This window comes from Staurois parvus, unplaced genomic scaffold, assembly GCF_062004578.1.
Source record: "Staurois parvus isolate SC_StPar_1 unplaced genomic scaffold, SC_StPar_1.0 ptg000423l, whole genome shotgun sequence".
Taxonomy (NCBI): Eukaryota; Metazoa; Chordata; class Amphibia; order Anura; family Ranidae; genus Staurois; species Staurois parvus.
This window is the reverse complement of record NW_028318219.1, coordinates 2,869,223-2,885,890: the sequence shown is the minus strand read 5'-3', so window position 1 is coordinate 2,885,890 and position 16,668 is coordinate 2,869,223. Positions and strand designations below refer to the sequence as shown.

At 43.7% G+C, this 16,668-nt stretch overlaps 1 protein-coding gene across 3 annotated transcripts in view; it reads left to right on the top strand.

The window, feature by feature from the left end:
* Positions 1-9,501, top strand: part of GRIK5 (glutamate ionotropic receptor kainate type subunit 5) — a 535,332-nt gene extending 525,831 nt beyond the window's left edge. For all 3 annotated transcript variants that reach the window (XM_089687354.1, XM_089687353.1, XM_089687352.1), the window contains 2 exons: positions 333-454; positions 8,355-9,501. In XM_089687354.1, the coding sequence (XP_089543480.1) occupies positions 333-454; positions 8,355-8,810 (578 nt within the window). In that variant the 3' untranslated portion in view covers positions 8,811-9,501. The remainder of the gene's footprint in view (positions 1-332; positions 455-8,354) is intronic.
* Positions 9,502-16,668: the final 7,167 nt, after the last annotated feature.

The window sequence follows — 16,668 nt, the reverse complement described above, 5'->3', positions numbered from 1 at the left end:
GATCTATTGATAGATAGACTTTAACTTCTTGTGATCACTAGAAGAAGCCATGTTGCAGTGATTGCCCCAGAACTACACAAACACACACAATCAGAGGACCATTATGGGAAGATTGGACCAATGGGCAATAACCTAAAACCCAAATCAAAGGAGATCAGGTTGGAGTGGATGGTAATAGGAATGTTGTAACTAGTTGCAGACATTTCCAGTCATATGGCTCAAAATCATGTTCTAGTTGCTTGGGTAGTTTGGGTTTTAATACAGCTATTCCCATGTTTTGATCAATGATTGGAAGAACACCCTTTTGTTCATACTTTGCTTTCAATTTACAGGGCTGGGGATGGAGAACATCGGAGGTATCTTTGTGGTTTTGATCTGCGGTCTAATCATTGCTGTGTTTGTGGCCATTATGGAGTTCGTCTGGTCAACAAGACGTTCAGTGGACAATGAGGAGGTGAGGAGGCTTGTTGGCAAAATGGAAAAAGTACAGTACATCGCAGTCAAGTGTTTTTCTGCCTTCACAGCTCTGCCACACAGTACTCCCCATGGCAGCCAGTGCTAATGCTTGTTTAATTATTTCTGATTCCCTGACCTGAAAAAAGTATAGACATAAGGACTTCTGACACTTTTCTGATTATTTACAGCATGCTTGTGCTTTGGGGCTGTGACTCAAAGATATTGAACTCAAACACAACTAGGCAACTAGAATTTTATGTTTCTGTTTATTAAAATTTTAAACAATAGAGTAACAAGATGTACGCGTTTGATAGCAGATTAAAACAAAGTCTTGCAACGCAGGCGAGGCACAACTGCAGGAAATATGTAACAGATGTGTACACTGTATGTACAGTGGATTTATGCAAATCAAAATATACTGTCATTAAACAACCAAGAACAAGCAAAGCAATGGCTGAGAAGCTGGTATTCTAAGTCAATAAAAGGTGACTAAGTAGGCCGGAGACCGATACCCACTTTATGCCGCACCGGGAAATGACGAAAGCATGACCTTCATAATACAATGTAACCAATTACAAATAAGGATAGGTTGCTATACCTGCAGTGGAGAAGAGTAAAGCAGAAGGAAAAAGAGAGCAGAAAAGAATAGAACTAGTGAAGAAGATACAGTCCATCCACATCCCAAACCCAGCCACCAGAACTAACATTATTAAGAAGGGGATCGTAGATAGAGTTTCCACGGGTTCCAGACCCTCTCACATCTTGTAGTGGTGTCTCGCAATATGCTAATCATCTTTTCATTGACCATTATATATGAAATATATGATAAATTACGTGGGAACTAGCATTTTCAAAAGAGGGCCAGCAATGGTAGCCTCCATACTTTTTTCGAATAACAATGTCACTCTGAAGTGCACTTGTGCCAAGACTATGGACATTAAACTATTTGCAAGCTCTTTGCACGCAGTAAAAATCTTTAAAACCGACCATCTCTTGCTTCCCTGGCTGCTTTAAATGTGACATTTTTCTTTCTCAATATGCTCACAACAAAGACTCCCTAGAGCAAGCTTTTTCTATCTTTTTACCATGGAAGAACCCTTGCAATGACATTCATGTCTTAGGAAACCCCGGCTAATAATTATTATATCTAAGGCTCAGGAGACATCAGTATACACATTATGTTGCAGGTCTAAGAATAAATAAAAATGTAGTGTACTTAGCATATTTGACACCCAAGGCTGCTCTTTTGGAAAATATTTTTTAGTAATAAAAATTAAATAAAGCAAATATTAATACTGGCCTGAAGAAAAAAATCAGGTGGTAAGAACTGTAGTGCAACCTGACACGGTGGTCAGTGGAAAAAGTCACCCATTACATTGGTCAGTGGAGAAGGGCCCTATTACAATAGTAGTCAGTGGGACAAATGTTCTGTAAATTGGTGGTCAGAATACCCCTTTCAAGTGGCTGAATAAAAAAATTGGTGTCAGCAGTCAACAGCTTAGAAACATCAGCTCTGTGTTTACTTTAAAGGGCTGGCTGCCAAGATACTTATGTAACAGAATAGCTAAGGTTTCTATGAACTTTGAAAACAAATTTCTCCCCAATGCTTGTAGATATAGAGACAAAGAAGATTTTTTTTTAGTGGAGAAGTGGGTACTGTTTTCTGATAGGCTTGCCCATCTCCTGCTGCACTGTAAGATTGGCCCACAGCCTCCTGGGACATGTGATGTGTCTGCGGGACCAATCTAACAGCTCAGCATAATCTTGTGCATGTGCAATAGGGAGCCAGCTGTGAAACAGTAGGAAGACACAGCCAGATCCCATAGCCAAGATGCCAAGGTGCCAGGAATTTGAAGAGTGGAAAGATCCTGGCCCCAGTGAAGACAGCTTTGAACTCCTAAACTGGGGAATGTCTGTTTATTAAATGTCACTGCAAAGAGTGCCCTTGTAAGCCGTGTACCTGGGTGGGCTCCCCAGGATACAGTGAAGTCACGAACGAGGAAAGCAACCCCAACACCAGCTTTTGCCACAACAGAATTTTACTTAGATGTGGCAAATAAACACAACCACAAATGCTGGAAACATACAATAAATTTACATACACTCAGCCCAAAGGCTGAGACATCCGTGCTGCATAGTACGTCGCCTTCTGATGGATGAAGGTAGAAAGTGAAGTAATTTACCTACTGGTGGGCACAACTAAGCTGCCACACCTTACCTGTTATTACCCTAAAAGAGCAGGAATCAGTGTATGGGTGTATGGTATCGGCTAGCCTGCGGTGCAGCACAACAGCTTACAATCTTACACAAATCTACAGTATTCCCCCTCCCATAACTGGTCCTGTAGCACGTGCCTGAGTATTCCTTGTGAGCAAAACGCCAGTATGGCTTGAGTTTGTAGGATTTTATCAGCTCTCCAATTTGAAATGTCACTTTAAGTTGTGGAGTCCTTCCAATGATCAGTAACAACACTTGTGGCCTGACACAAACAGAGACCCTAACTAACTATAGGCCTGGACTCAGTCTCAACAGAACAAATGTCTCTCCAACAAGCATGCGGTCTCGCCGTATATGTTGCTTAGTTCCTCTGCTCTCATCAGTATTCCTGGCAGCAATCTCATCAGCATTCCTGGCAGCAATCTCATCAGCTTCCTGGCAGCAATCTCATCAACTTCACGTAGCTGCAGCTCTGGTTACGGAGGGACGCTTTCACACCTGGATGTCATCAGATTCTCAGCTCACAGGGCCCCTTATTCACCATGCTCCAAAACATGGCTTCTCTCTCTCCTTCCTGTTCTCTCCAACTCTGTCTGCAAAAGCCCCACCTCTTCATGAATATACAAATATCTATGCAGTCTGAGGCTGTTAGAAAAACAGTGACATCTTGTGGCTAAACCGCAGAATGTCAGTCAAAACATGAATTTACTTCCACACAAACAGTATTCAAACAATGAGAGCTGTTTCCCCATCTCACACCCTCTTACATTTGTGGCCAGTGGGAAAAATCCTCCACTCACAGATAGCTAAAGTGATCATTTACATCAGTGGTTACTAATCTGAGAGACGGGAAATGTTCATTGCTCAAGGAACACCTAGCAACCTCTGGATGAACCCTAGGAACTCACAGAACCCAAGTTGAGAAAATCTGTTCTAGGGGTACATTGCTCCTCCCACATATCCATAAGGAAGGTCTCACCCTCTCCTAGGCTGATTCCCCCATAATTTATTGAGAATTATTATGAAGAATCCTCTAGGGGGTGTGACCTTTGTTTAGTAATTCTATAGCAATTGAGCAGAACTGAGAACCCTGTAGTTGCCAAGAAATATCAGAAGTCTTTATAGGATTCATTCTGCCACAGTCTGTGTTGGCCTTGAACTCCCAAAAGAAAATCTTTCTATAATATTGAGAAACGTTGACCCAATAATGATCCATGTTGCTCCAAGTGCTTCCTTCTCCTTGAACCTTCAGCTTCTATCAGGTGCCCACCCAAGAGTGCGTACCCACTCTACAGACTCGCTGCCAAAAGGTAATAAACAGACTGTACACTAATTTTGTCACCAGTACTAAAAACATTTTAATCCAGTGACAGAGGTTCACATGTCCTCACTTTCCACCTGTGCTCCTCCTGTTCATGTCTCTGCAGCACTACCCTCTTGGGACTTGCTGAATATTTTGGTCCCCCTATAGTCCTGCACAGCCAGGCAACACGCATTTTATTCAGACTTGCATTTCAGCTTGCACACAGGAAACAGTTAACAGTCCTTGAGCTTGGTTTTTAAGTTTTATTAGGGGTATTTGAACTTGGATGGAGTGAGGGATGGATGGGATGCTCAAGGAACAGTAAATTGAGGACAACTTTCTGGCAACTATGTCCAAGTCTTTACACAGCAAAAATCTTCTGGGAGACCTCTCCTAGGGTACCACCCCAGACCCCAGATGAATCCTCTTCTCATCCAGCTATCTAGAGGAAATCCCTTGGTATGGGGATCCAGTGCTTGCCACTGTTGAAACAGTCCCGGATGAAGAGCTAGTCAGGTTTCCCACCACTCCTTTCCCCTTAACTGGCCCAGGGGGTGTAGGATTACTCACTCTTCCTCTCCTGTTTGCTTGTTGGGTTGGTGGCTGCCTTCAGGCCTTCCGCTGGGCTGGCTCCTTCCCTGCTGCACAGGTGGTCCTCTCTGAGGGGACTTGTGAGGTTGAGTGATCCTCTTTTCCAGCAACCCTACCCAGAGGTAGGCCCCTTCCCACTGAGCCCCTCCCATGTCTCTATATCTCAGCCTTCTCTACATCTTCTACCTGAATTCTTCTGCTTCTGAGCAGGCGCAGTCACTTTTATGGCTATGCTGACTTCATATCAAGCCTCCCTACCCTGGCCAGGATGCCTCAAGAGTGCAGTCCAGCTCCTCACCCTCACCCACTACGTTCTAGAGACTTCTCCAAGTCTCTAGATTAGGGGGAGGTATCGGTGAGTTGATCTGCAGTCTTTCAGACCTGACTAGAATTTGAGTCCTCTGACTATCACCCAGGCTGCTACTCAGCCTTCTAACTAAAAAAATAATCAGCTAGCTCCCCCTAGCTAACTAGGAGGGTGCTACATCTACGTGAGTAGGCCCTTCCTTGAGCCAAAGGCAGGAACGGGACAGGCGGAAACACATGTTGTGAACCTTTGTCACTGAATTAAACATCACTGCGTGGCCCATTTATTTCCTTTTGATGGTGAGTCTGTACAGTGGGCACACAGTCCTGGGTGGGTACCTTGCGTAACTGAAGGATCAAGGAGTGGGAGGTGCTTGAAACTATTGAGTCGACTTTTCTCCATATTATGGATTTCATGGACAAATTTTCTTTTGTGAGTTCAGGGTTTTTCCTTTTTGACATTGAGAAAGGTTGAGTTGTAGTTTATCACACTTGCATATGCCAGATTAGTTCATGTAGTACTGTAATGAAATGCACAACTTTGTATACAGTTCAGCTCCATATTCTCTTTGTTACTCCTTTATAAGATATAAATGAAACCTTTCCATCTCAGACTCCCCTGCTATGAGCACACATGGGGTATTTTATTGTTTCATAAGCTTGGTCTTTTTTTTTTGCATTGGATTTTCTGAGCGGACTCCCTGAAGGGGTCAGTGCATATTCTTCGCCCACTCTTCCCGTCCCCTGCCGCTTGTGTTTGTTCTGCTGTTCTGCTCTCCGCTTCCCACACGGCCATTATTTCCTTTCCTCTTTCTTATTCTCCATCCTGTCATCCAACTCTCTATACTCTCATTTTTTTCCATTCTGCTTTTTTTTTCTCTTTTCCATCTGTCATATCTAAAGTTCAGTTCTGTGTAGATTGTATAACGTACTCATAGAGATAAAATGACACAGAAACAAATCAAAAGGCAATAGTAGCAGCAATCAAATGGTCAGAGGCACACACCTACCTATCTGCTGGGAAAGTGCTGGAACACTTGAAGGCACTTTAGAATCAGAAAATGTGAAGCACTTTTATAGCCACTGCTCAGCAATTACTTTGTGTGGTGCATTGCTGTGCCATCCATTTCGAATTACTTGGCCACTAATGCAGGTGCAATCACCTATGATTATTTTCTCCTGTCAAACTTTTACCCAGGAGTTTCTGTTTTGAGTACAAGTGATACGTTTGCTACATTGCTTAAAGCTGAAAAAAATGTTTTCTTTACAGTTTAAGTTACATTACTTACCAGTAAAAATGTATGTCCCATGTACGATGTGCAGGTTGCTGGATTCTGTAGAAATCTTCACTGCAGGGCTACCCTGTCCTCCTCCTACCGCTGAACTTTCAGCGATGTGAGGGTTAACAGCTTCATGTCTTCAGGTCCAGCTGCACTAATGATGATCTGAGGGTGATACGTCCCCTCCTGCCACTTCCTCTATTGGGAAAAGATCTTTATTTGATTACACTGTCTGTAACACAACCTATGAATGGAGGAGAGAATCCTGTGACTGATCGGCCTCTCCCCCATTCACCAATCACGTTCCAGACTGTGTAGTAGTGAAAGAGCCAGAAGAGTAACTACAAGGGTCTCAGGGGTCGCAATTGTGACCCATTCCCATGCTCAAGGGGGCCCGTGCAGCTCCCCTGTACACCTGGATAGGGGGGGTGGTGGGGGCAACATATGGAGGAATCGATCCCTGCAATTTTCCTCCTGCAGCTTCTGAATGTCTTCTACTCCCCCTCCTCCCCCCCTGCAGGTATTCAGGGACTGCAGGAGGAAAATGAAGGGATGGGTTCCTTTCTATGCTGCCCCCGCCACCTCTAATATCCAGCTTCCTTGTGCTGCCTCTGGGCCCCGTGCTCTCTGTAGGCCCCCACAGCACTGCTGGGTTCCCCCCCTCTCCTCTCCCGCCAGCTGATGCTGGGGATGTGTCAGGATACAGTACAGAGCAGGGAAGGAACCAGTAAATATGTAATTTAGTCAGTGATTGAGGCTCCTAAAAAAATTATAGGAAATTATAAAAAATAATATTAAAAAAAAAAAAATACAATGGGGAAAAAATAATACAAAAATAAAATAACAAAAATAAAAAAAACACTCACACCAGTGGCAGAACTACCAGGGTTGCAAAGGGTTGTAATTGCGACCGGGCCCTGGTGTTCTGCCACCAGGTTTGAAAGGAAGAGCTCTGGCCAGGGGTCGGGGGCACTTCATGAATTCTTGCACAGGGATCCTGAAGGTTCTAGTTATGCCTCTGGAAATAACTTTTCTCAGCAGCAGCAGGAAGAGGAAAGGGCAGCCCTGCAGTGAAGACTTCTATAGAATTTAGCAGCCTGCACCTCATGGGGCATACCTCATTAGCAGTAAGCAATGTAGCTAAAGTTGTAGAGAATAATTTTTTTAAACTAAACTTCAGCTTTCTTTTCTGTTGAAGGGGGATTTTTGGTTCCCAAAACATGTTGGTTGCCTTATCATTTCTAATAAGTAACACTTAAGATGGTCCTTTGACACTCTTTATGCCTTATCTATGTAGTCATTTCATGTCACCTGAATGCACAAGTACAGAAGGGACCAACACACCTACCTTGTAATACACCACAACGCACGTGCCAAGCATTGTTGTGTGCTGTATTAAAAGAAAGGTGCAAGACTGGTTTCCCTTTTATTGCCCTGCATTGGCAACTCTTTCAAATTAATTGGCTACCTTAAAGTGGTTGTAAACCCCAGAAATTAAATCTGAAGAAAGCATATCTCTCTATAGTGTGTACTTGTCTCAATCCAGAGCAAGAAGGGTTATTTCTTTCTTCTGACTCAATCCTCTGCTATCAGCATAAGTCACTTCTCACAGATTTTCCTGACACCAACAGAAATATGGTGACAAGGGAGGGCACAGTCTGTGATTGACAACCTCAACTCTGTTCATGTGAGCTGTGTGAAGGAGGGTGTGTCCCTTCCCCCCAATCAGCTCTCACAGCTCAGCAAATCTTGTCTTTTAATGCATTTCTATGGACAAAAAACTGCTTCAAACCGTACCAATCTGCCCAAATCAAGCTATTAAAGTAGCTCCAAAACTTTTATGAGCTTCAGGTGTTTGGCTTTAGGTGACTTGGAGTGGAGATGTGAACCATTTCCATAGATAATAATTGATTTTTTCTCCCTGAGCATTTTGGAGCTTCGTGCTACAAAACGCTCAGGTGTGAATGGGGCCATGGTCAGCTAAAGAAGCAAGAATAGGTGACTGCCAAAAAGTACAATATAGATGCAAATGTAGTGTATCAGTTTACCTGAAAGTTGAAAATGATGGGATACTGATACTTTTTTGCCAGAGCTGTAGAATTTCTCAAATGACTATATGGTATATGTTTAAGGTCTTTTATTTGAAAGAGTCAATTGAGGAGGTCTTCTTTAACTTAATGATTTTTTTCCCTGTGCTGCAGATTTCCGTATGCCAAGAGATGCTGAGTGAACTTCGCAGCGCCGTGTCTTGCAAGAAGACCTCCCGCTCTCGCCATCGCCGTAGGCCGCCTCGCCACCTGCACGGAAGGACTCTTCTCTCCCTTAGCCGGCCGCCCCGTGCCACCAGGGAGACACGCCTTTGTAATGGGCGACTGTATCAGACCCACCAGCACCCTCCAGCGCCACCTCACCCTCCACCAGCCCCAGGTGCCCAGAGGCTCCACGAGGACCCCACGTCTTCCTCAGGTCGGGGAGGGTGCGCCCATTTCAGAATCTGCCAGGAGTGTCGGAGGATACAGACTCTGAGGGGGCCACCACCGCTGCCGAGACCACCCCAGTCTCCCAAACCACCACCCCCTCCTCCTCCAGAAGATCTGACACCCCTCTCACATCATCGGAGACTGGCAGATCCCTTAGATGCCAGTGCCCCTGAGTGATGTAAAAGGGGTCATGGAGACTAGTTGTATGGACCTTTAGTGTAAGAGGAGGAGAAGAAGAGGTATTAAAGGAAGAGAACATGGGGGCTTTTGGACCCTGGACGCACGTTCCTCTCCCCCCTGTACCCCCTAATGTTTTGGGGTGGGGGATCCTGACGAAGCCTCCTCTGCATTCATCAGAAACACTGCGATGCCTCAGTATTTTACAATGTACGCTGTGCGTGCGAAAAATAGACTGCCCCCCCTCCTGACACTACATGTACTGTTGTCACCTCTACCATTTGTCAGTGCCCTGTCCTCTCAAGGTGCCCCAGCATTGATTAGAGTGTGTAGATGGGGCAAACCCAGGACGTTTGTCCCAGCTCAGGGTCTCAGTTTTCACCACATGCATTAACCTAGCAACAGCGGCACGGCACATGGAACGCTACATCTGCCGGAAGGTGACTTCTGCCGCTCCGATTTGCTGACTTCCAAAATCACACCTATCTAGAATGCTCAGCCGGGTTTAGAAACATAACCTAGGTGCTGTGTGTTTTTGTTGATCTCTATATCAGCAATATCCGTATTGCTGTTTACCCTTTTCTTTTTATATCTGCATATCCGTGAGAGGACATGGGAGTGTCGTAGGTGTTTGGGAGATTGATTATGATACAACGTACAGCTTTGATACAAATGAATTAAGTGGAGCGTTGCGTGGTGTCTGTCTTTTTTTCATTGCCTTAAAGGGATCTGTCATTAAAAATAACAAATCCAAAAAAAGTCTTTCCAGGCAACATGGAATGGACCATCTATGCTGGGAAAATCAGACAAAAAAAGGTTGTACTTTGTTCCCCAAGATATCCAGGTATAGTTAGAAGACATGCACCCACTTTGTTAGCCAGAAAGAGAGGGAGCTGGAAACTAAACACTGATAAGGCTCAATATTGTGGCTCAATATTAGGAGAATCCTAAGCAGAGCTGCAGCTATGTCACTGCCAGGGGCGGACTGACAACTTATGGGGCCCCCGGGCAATAGGGGATCATGGGGCCCCTGTGTCCTCACCCACACTCAAACCACACCCAAAAAAGCCTATGAAAGGTACCAGGGGCATCTCATGGGGCCCCCTACTGACCCCGTGCCCTCGGGCAGTGCCCGAGTTCCCAAATGGTCAGTCTGCCCCTGGTCACTGCTGATCTGTCCTTATAAGAGTGTAAAAGAATGACCAAAATATAGATGTGATTTTAAATGATACAGGATGTAATACACTATAAAGCCAAATGTGTGTGGACAACTGGCCAACACACTTTAAAACTATGGCCAATAAAACAATAGTATCCCCCTGTGCTATAACAATCTCCACTTTTCTGGGAAGGTTTTCCACAAGATTTTGGAATGTTTCTGAAAGAATTTGTCCCCATTCAGACAAAAGAGCATTTGTGAAGTCAGGCACTGATGCCAGAGGAGAAAATATAACTTTCAATCACTGTTCCAAAGGTGTCCAGTAGGGTTGAGGTCAGGGCTTTGTACAGACCACCTGAGTTCCTCCGTACCAAACTTAACAAACCAGGGGGTTGATTTACTAAAACTGGAGAGTGCAACATCTGGTGCAGCTCTACAGAGAAACCGATCAGCTTCATTTTTTTTTTTGTCAAAACTTAATTGAACAAGCTGAAGTTAGAAGTTGATTAGCTACCATGCAGAGCTGCACCAGATGTTGCCCTTTCCAGTTTTAGTAAATCACCTCCCAATGTCTTTATAGCTATGGGCACAGTTATATTGGAACAGAAAAGGACCTTCACCAAACTGTTGCTCAAAGTGGAAGTGTGCAGTTGTCTTTGCTGTAGCATTACCAGTACCCTTCACTGGAGACACCTGAGCGCCATTATTTGGAGGTGTTTCAATATACTTTTGGCCTTATAGTGTATATTCTAGGGCTGAGCTCCAAGAGATTTGAATCTTTCAGTTAATATTTGCCTTTCACGTTCATATATTTTGCAGTTACTACTGTCTACTATTTTACAGTTCAAGGAAAGAGACTCCTGGAAAGCAAACCTTCACATGTGCTGTGCTGTGTTAGAGTACCAAAGGCTGTCATTTATGATTGCTGTATAGATCAGCTATTCTTAGCCAGGGTTCCATAGAAAATTCCCAACAGCAAAAATTATCTCCTGCACATATACTATATTGCTTAAAGTATTGGGACACCTCTCCAAATCATTGGATTCAGGTGTTTCAATTACTTCCATGGCCACTGGTGTATTAAATCAAGCACCTAGGCATGCAGACTGCTTCTACAAACATTTGTGAAAGAATGGGTTTCTCTCAGGAGCTCAGTGAATTCAAGCGTAGTACCGTGATAGTTTGCCACCTGTGCAATAACTCCATCCATGAAATTTCCTTGTTTCTACAGTCCACTGTTAGTGATATTATAACAAAGGTGTAACAACTGGGAACAACAGCATCTCAACCACGAAGTGGTAGGCCACGTAAAATGACAGAGCGGGAACAACGTATGCACAGTGTACAGAAGTTGCCAACTGTCTGTAGATAGCAATAGCTAAAGACCTCCAAAGTTCATGTGGCCTTCAGATTAGCACAATGCGTAGAGAGCTTCATGGAATGGGTTTCCATGGCCGAGCAGCTGCATCCAAGCCTTACTTCACCAAGTGCAATGCAAAGCATCGGATGCAGTGGTGTAAAGCACAACACAACTTTGTGGGAACAGTTTGGGGATGGCCCCTTCCTGTTCCAACATGACTGCGCACCAGTGCACAAAGCAAGGCCCATAAAGACATGGATGAGCGAGTTTGGGGTGGAGGAACTTGACTGGCCTGCACAGAGTCCTGATCTCAACATGATAGAACACCTTTGGGATGAATTAGAGTGCAGACTGTGAGCCAGGCCTTTTCGACCAACATCAGTGCCTGACCTCACAAATGCGTTTCTGGAAGAATGATCAAACATTCCCATAGACATCCCTCTAAACCTTGTGAACAGCCTTCCCAAAAGAGTTGAAGCTGTTATAGATGCAAAGGATGGGCAAACTGAATATTGAACCCTATGGTCTAAGACTGCCATTAAAGTTCATGTGAGTGTAAAGGCAGGCATCCTAATACTTTTGGCAATATAGTGTAAGTGTGATTGCCCAGTACAGGTGTAGATGGTACTCCACATCACAGGGGTAATCGCTCCAAGTCTTACTGCCCTCTAAAACTGGGGATGGCCTGAAGCCTCTATAAAATTGAACAAAAGAGGGTGCACCAGCCTAGTGCATTATCCCACTATATTTATTAAAAATAATTGTAAGTTTTACTCACAAACATATGAATTAAAATCGCTTATCGAGCCACTCGTCTATAACTCAGTAGTCCAGGACTCAGCCATCTCCAGAGTATAGGGGGACCTCACAGGGATCCCAGCTGGCTGATGTGTTTTGAAGGAATTCCCTTCTTCTTCAGAGCCAAAAAAGCCTTTGAAATGTGTCAGCCAGCCGGGATCCTGGTAAGGTCCCCCTACACTCTGGAGGTAGTTTAATCCAGGACTATTTAGCTATGGACAAGTGGCTTGATAAGCAATTTTATTGTATAAGCTTGTGAGTAGAACTTAGGGTAATTTTTATTAAATGTTGTGGGATAGTGCACTAGGCTGATGCACCCTCTTGTGTTCATTTTTATAGAGCGTTCCATAGAACTCAAAGGTTCCTCCAGAGGTTGCCGGGGGTTCCTTGAGCTGTTATTGATTGCCCTCCCATTGATACAGTAGCTCCAGGTCCAAAGTCACTTGGCAGACTCAACGGCATGACATCAAATATTGTTTTAACTGACTATAAGTGTGGCATTTTGGCAACCACTGTAAGGAGGGCATACTTCCCACTGACCATCAATATAAGGGTCATTATCCCAATGCCCTCGATAGACTAATCCTAACAGGGGTTTCCTGAGACTAGAAAATTATTTCAATAGTTCCATTGTGAGCAAAGGTTTGAGAAAGGCTGGTATTGGATAACATTAGGTTAAAACTGAAAAGGAAATGGAGGTTTGATTGAGAGGATTGACAGAATGGGAAGGCCATTAAAACAACACTGGATATCTAAAGCTAAAATTTTTTGTTAGTGTTTGTTGTCTTTGTCCTATTGAGATTTTCCATCAATTGTTCTGGAGGCACAACAGGAAAGGAGAAAAAATCTCCATAGAGTGAGACAAAATCCCCTCTTATTCCCATGACAGTTATTGGAGCAAATGTCCATATTAAATACATTTCCCTAATTTCCTGTTCTGGTGCTAACCATAACATTTTTTGATTACCCATCACTTCCTATTCCAGTGACAATGGTATTCAGGACAAAATATGAAGGTTTATCTCCACAAAGGGGACACAGACACCATAAAACCTGAGAAGGGCTCTAACACTTTCCAATCTCATTTAAAACTATACAGGTTTGGTTATAGGGATACTTTATTAAAATGTGGAGACTTTTATCATTTTTAAACTATCACATCCACTAGCAAAGTGGATATATTGAGGTTTGGAGGTGACCTTCTGGCCTTTTACACAATTCAGAAAGGGTTTTCAAGTACTGCACCAGTAAAATGGCAAGGATTACGTAATACAGTATGGACGACCATGTGGAGCTACGGGTCAGACATCAGCAGTTGGCATCCACAAAGATGATCTGTACACTGACCTGTTGTGAGGAACCCAAAGGTATTTCATATCATTCCGGTGGCACCAAGAGACAATGTCACCCTATCACCCTCTCATCTGGCATTTGTGACAGTGGTTAGAGGGCAGCGATATGTTTGCTTTTCCATAATATTTTTATTCTGTTAAATATACAGATTTGCAGATTAGGCACTAGATCAGACCTTCTCAATCTTTTTAATATGAAGGAATCCTTGAAATAACTTTCCCATCCCAGTGAACAATTGCTAACCTGTTAATATATATTATGTGGTTGATTTGCTAAAACTAGAAAGTGCAAAATCTAGTGTAACTGTGCATAGAAACCAGTCAGCTTCCATGTTTTTTTGTCAAAGCTTAATTCACAAGCTGAACTTAGAAGCTGATTGGCTACCTGCTCACGGTGCATTATTGTGAAAATGGAGAGAATGCGTCTTGCACTTGTGGTCACATAGGGAATAGGGAAACCCTGCCTTTACAGAGAGCTAATAGGATCGCCGTTGTCAGTAGGTACTTATCTGAGAGGCAGAAATTGCTCATTGCATGGGCAAGCCCTAGCAACCTCTGGAGGAACCATAGGGTTCCATGGAACCATGGTTGATAAAGGCACAGTTCCCTCTAGTGCAGCCTTTTACAACAACTAATATTTCAATGTTGGATGAGATCAAACCAGCTATATCACTAGAAGCCCAAATGATGAAGTTACAACTGTCCTAATTTGGTCACTCTGTTAGAAGAGAGAGATCACCAGATAATTAAATATTAATATAACTAAACATAATGAAACAACATGATAAATGGACATGAAGAAGACATATAATAACAATAAAATCGAGTGTAAATTGGTGAATTACACTGAGTGAATTAAAATGAGTGAATGTCCCAAAATGATTCAAACGGCCACATGGGGAACCAATAGATCCAATTGAAGTGCGTGGAACGGAAATCCGGTGTATCACACAGTGGATGTGGGTATAAAAAATGCGCACTCACCAGAAGTGTGCCAAAAATGCACATATAAGGTATCCTCTCTCATCACGCTCCGTGTGATGTGAGAAACGGGGGCACACTTGGAAGACTGGAGGATCCTGGAGATAGTCCCCACTTGCAGAAACTGGTTTAGAGGGACCACAGACGGTGACACAGTGTTAAGGCCTTATTGGAGTACCTACCCTGGATGAGATTGGATGGTGCATTACTCTGACCCTGTTCTGGCAGTAGATGACCACTACCTGATGAGAAAGGATACCTTATATGCACATTTTTGAAGCACTTCTGGTGAGTGCGCATTTTTTATACCCATATCCACTGTGTGATACACCGGATTTCCATTCCACGCACTTCAATTGGATCTATTGGTTCCCCATGTGGGCGTTTGAATCATTTTGGGACATTCACTCATTTTAATTCACTCAGTGTAATTCACCAATTTACACTTGATTTTATTGTTATTCTATGTCTTCTTCATGTCCATTTATCATGTTGTTTCATTGTGTTTAGTTATATTTACATCTAGAGCTGCACCTTTTCTTTATACAAATTGATTGGAAGGTTTGTCCTTGGTTACCTTTTTGGTGTTCTAGCGGCTATTCTCTGTAGTTTCAGATAGCGCTCGCATACTATTTCTCTACAATTAAATATTAATGTTTGAGAAGATCGAAGGCACCAGGCGGAGAGAGACCAGCTACTATATGGTTGGGTACATTTTTTAGGGATGACACTGGAAGATCTCACCAATCTAGCGCAAACCTGACTTCTTTTTAGAACTCTCATTCATCAAGTCGCTAGGACTCGGACACAAGTTGACAGCATTCAACCTCCCTACCTACGAACCATTATTACCCATTTAGGGAGATCATTGTTTTTAGTGGGTTGGCTGACCTATAGACTTGCATTGTGAGAAGAAGCAGCAGCACAACAAAGCCTGTTTGTGTAATAAGTAAATATGTCTGCCTTGATACACATAAAATTATAAACTGTATAAGGAAACATCATTTTATTTTAAACAAATGTATCACTACCCCCTTAGGAGTCGCTAAGTTTTTGTTTCCCCCTATAGTCCTGCACAGCCAGGCAACACATATTTTCTTCCTCCACACTTGCACACGGAGGCAGCAACCAATCCTTAAGCTTGTTTTTGTGATTTTATTAAGGGGTAATAAATTTGGATGGGGTTGAAGGATGCATGAGATGCCGAAGGAACTGTGAACTGTGAGGACAAACTATGTACATGTCTATGGACAGAAAGCAAAATCTGTCTTTTCTTTGACAGCTCTACAGCTCTTCAGTGTACCTCCTTAGACTCCAGATGGATCCTCCTCTTCACCCAGCAGTATTCCCAGTATTCCCTGGGCATCCAGAAGCTGCCAAAGATTAAACAGGAGGAGCTAGTTGGGTTCTCCACCTGACTGCCTTCTCCCCCCATCCGACACAGGGGGTGTAAGGTTACTCACACTGTCCTTCCTGATAGCTTTATGGGTTAGTGGCTGCCTTCAGGCCTTCTTCTGGTCTGGCTGCTTCCCTGCTGCTCAGGCTATCCCTCTTAGTAGATGGTGGCTCAATGAAGGTCCCCTTTTCAAGCACCTGCTTGTAGGTAGACCTGTTCCCGGGCATCTTTCCAGGCTCCACACTGTAACCTCCTACTCCATCTTCCATCCGACACACTCTGACCACTTTCTACTGATCAGGCTGAATTATATCTGAGGGCAGTCCTGACCTCATGCCAAGCCTCCTTCCTGGGGGTTGGTCAGGGTCCCTCAGGCATGCAGATTAGCCCCTCCTTTCCCTCCCCCACTGCCTTCTAGAAACTTCTCAAGTCTCTGGAGCAGGGGGAGATATCAGGGAACTGATCTGCAGAGCCCAGACCCAAGGTGACCTGGCTGACTCACACCCATGCTGACTCTTGGCCAGGCTGCTATTCAGACTGCCTAAAAAAAACCTAGCTAGCTCCCCCAAGCTAACTGAAGGGGTACTACACAAAAAACAATAAAATTATTTGTATCAAGGTAATCCTTGTATACTCATAACTTGAAATCATTGGGGTTGATTGACTAGAGGCAAGTAGACTGTGCACTCTGCATGGGCAGTTGGTTCAGAGCTTAGTAAATGAGGGAAAGCTCTGTTAACTGTCATCACTCAATCATATGCAAGCAAAAATGCCATTTTTTACATTTTCCTTGCATATATTTGGGTATTCTT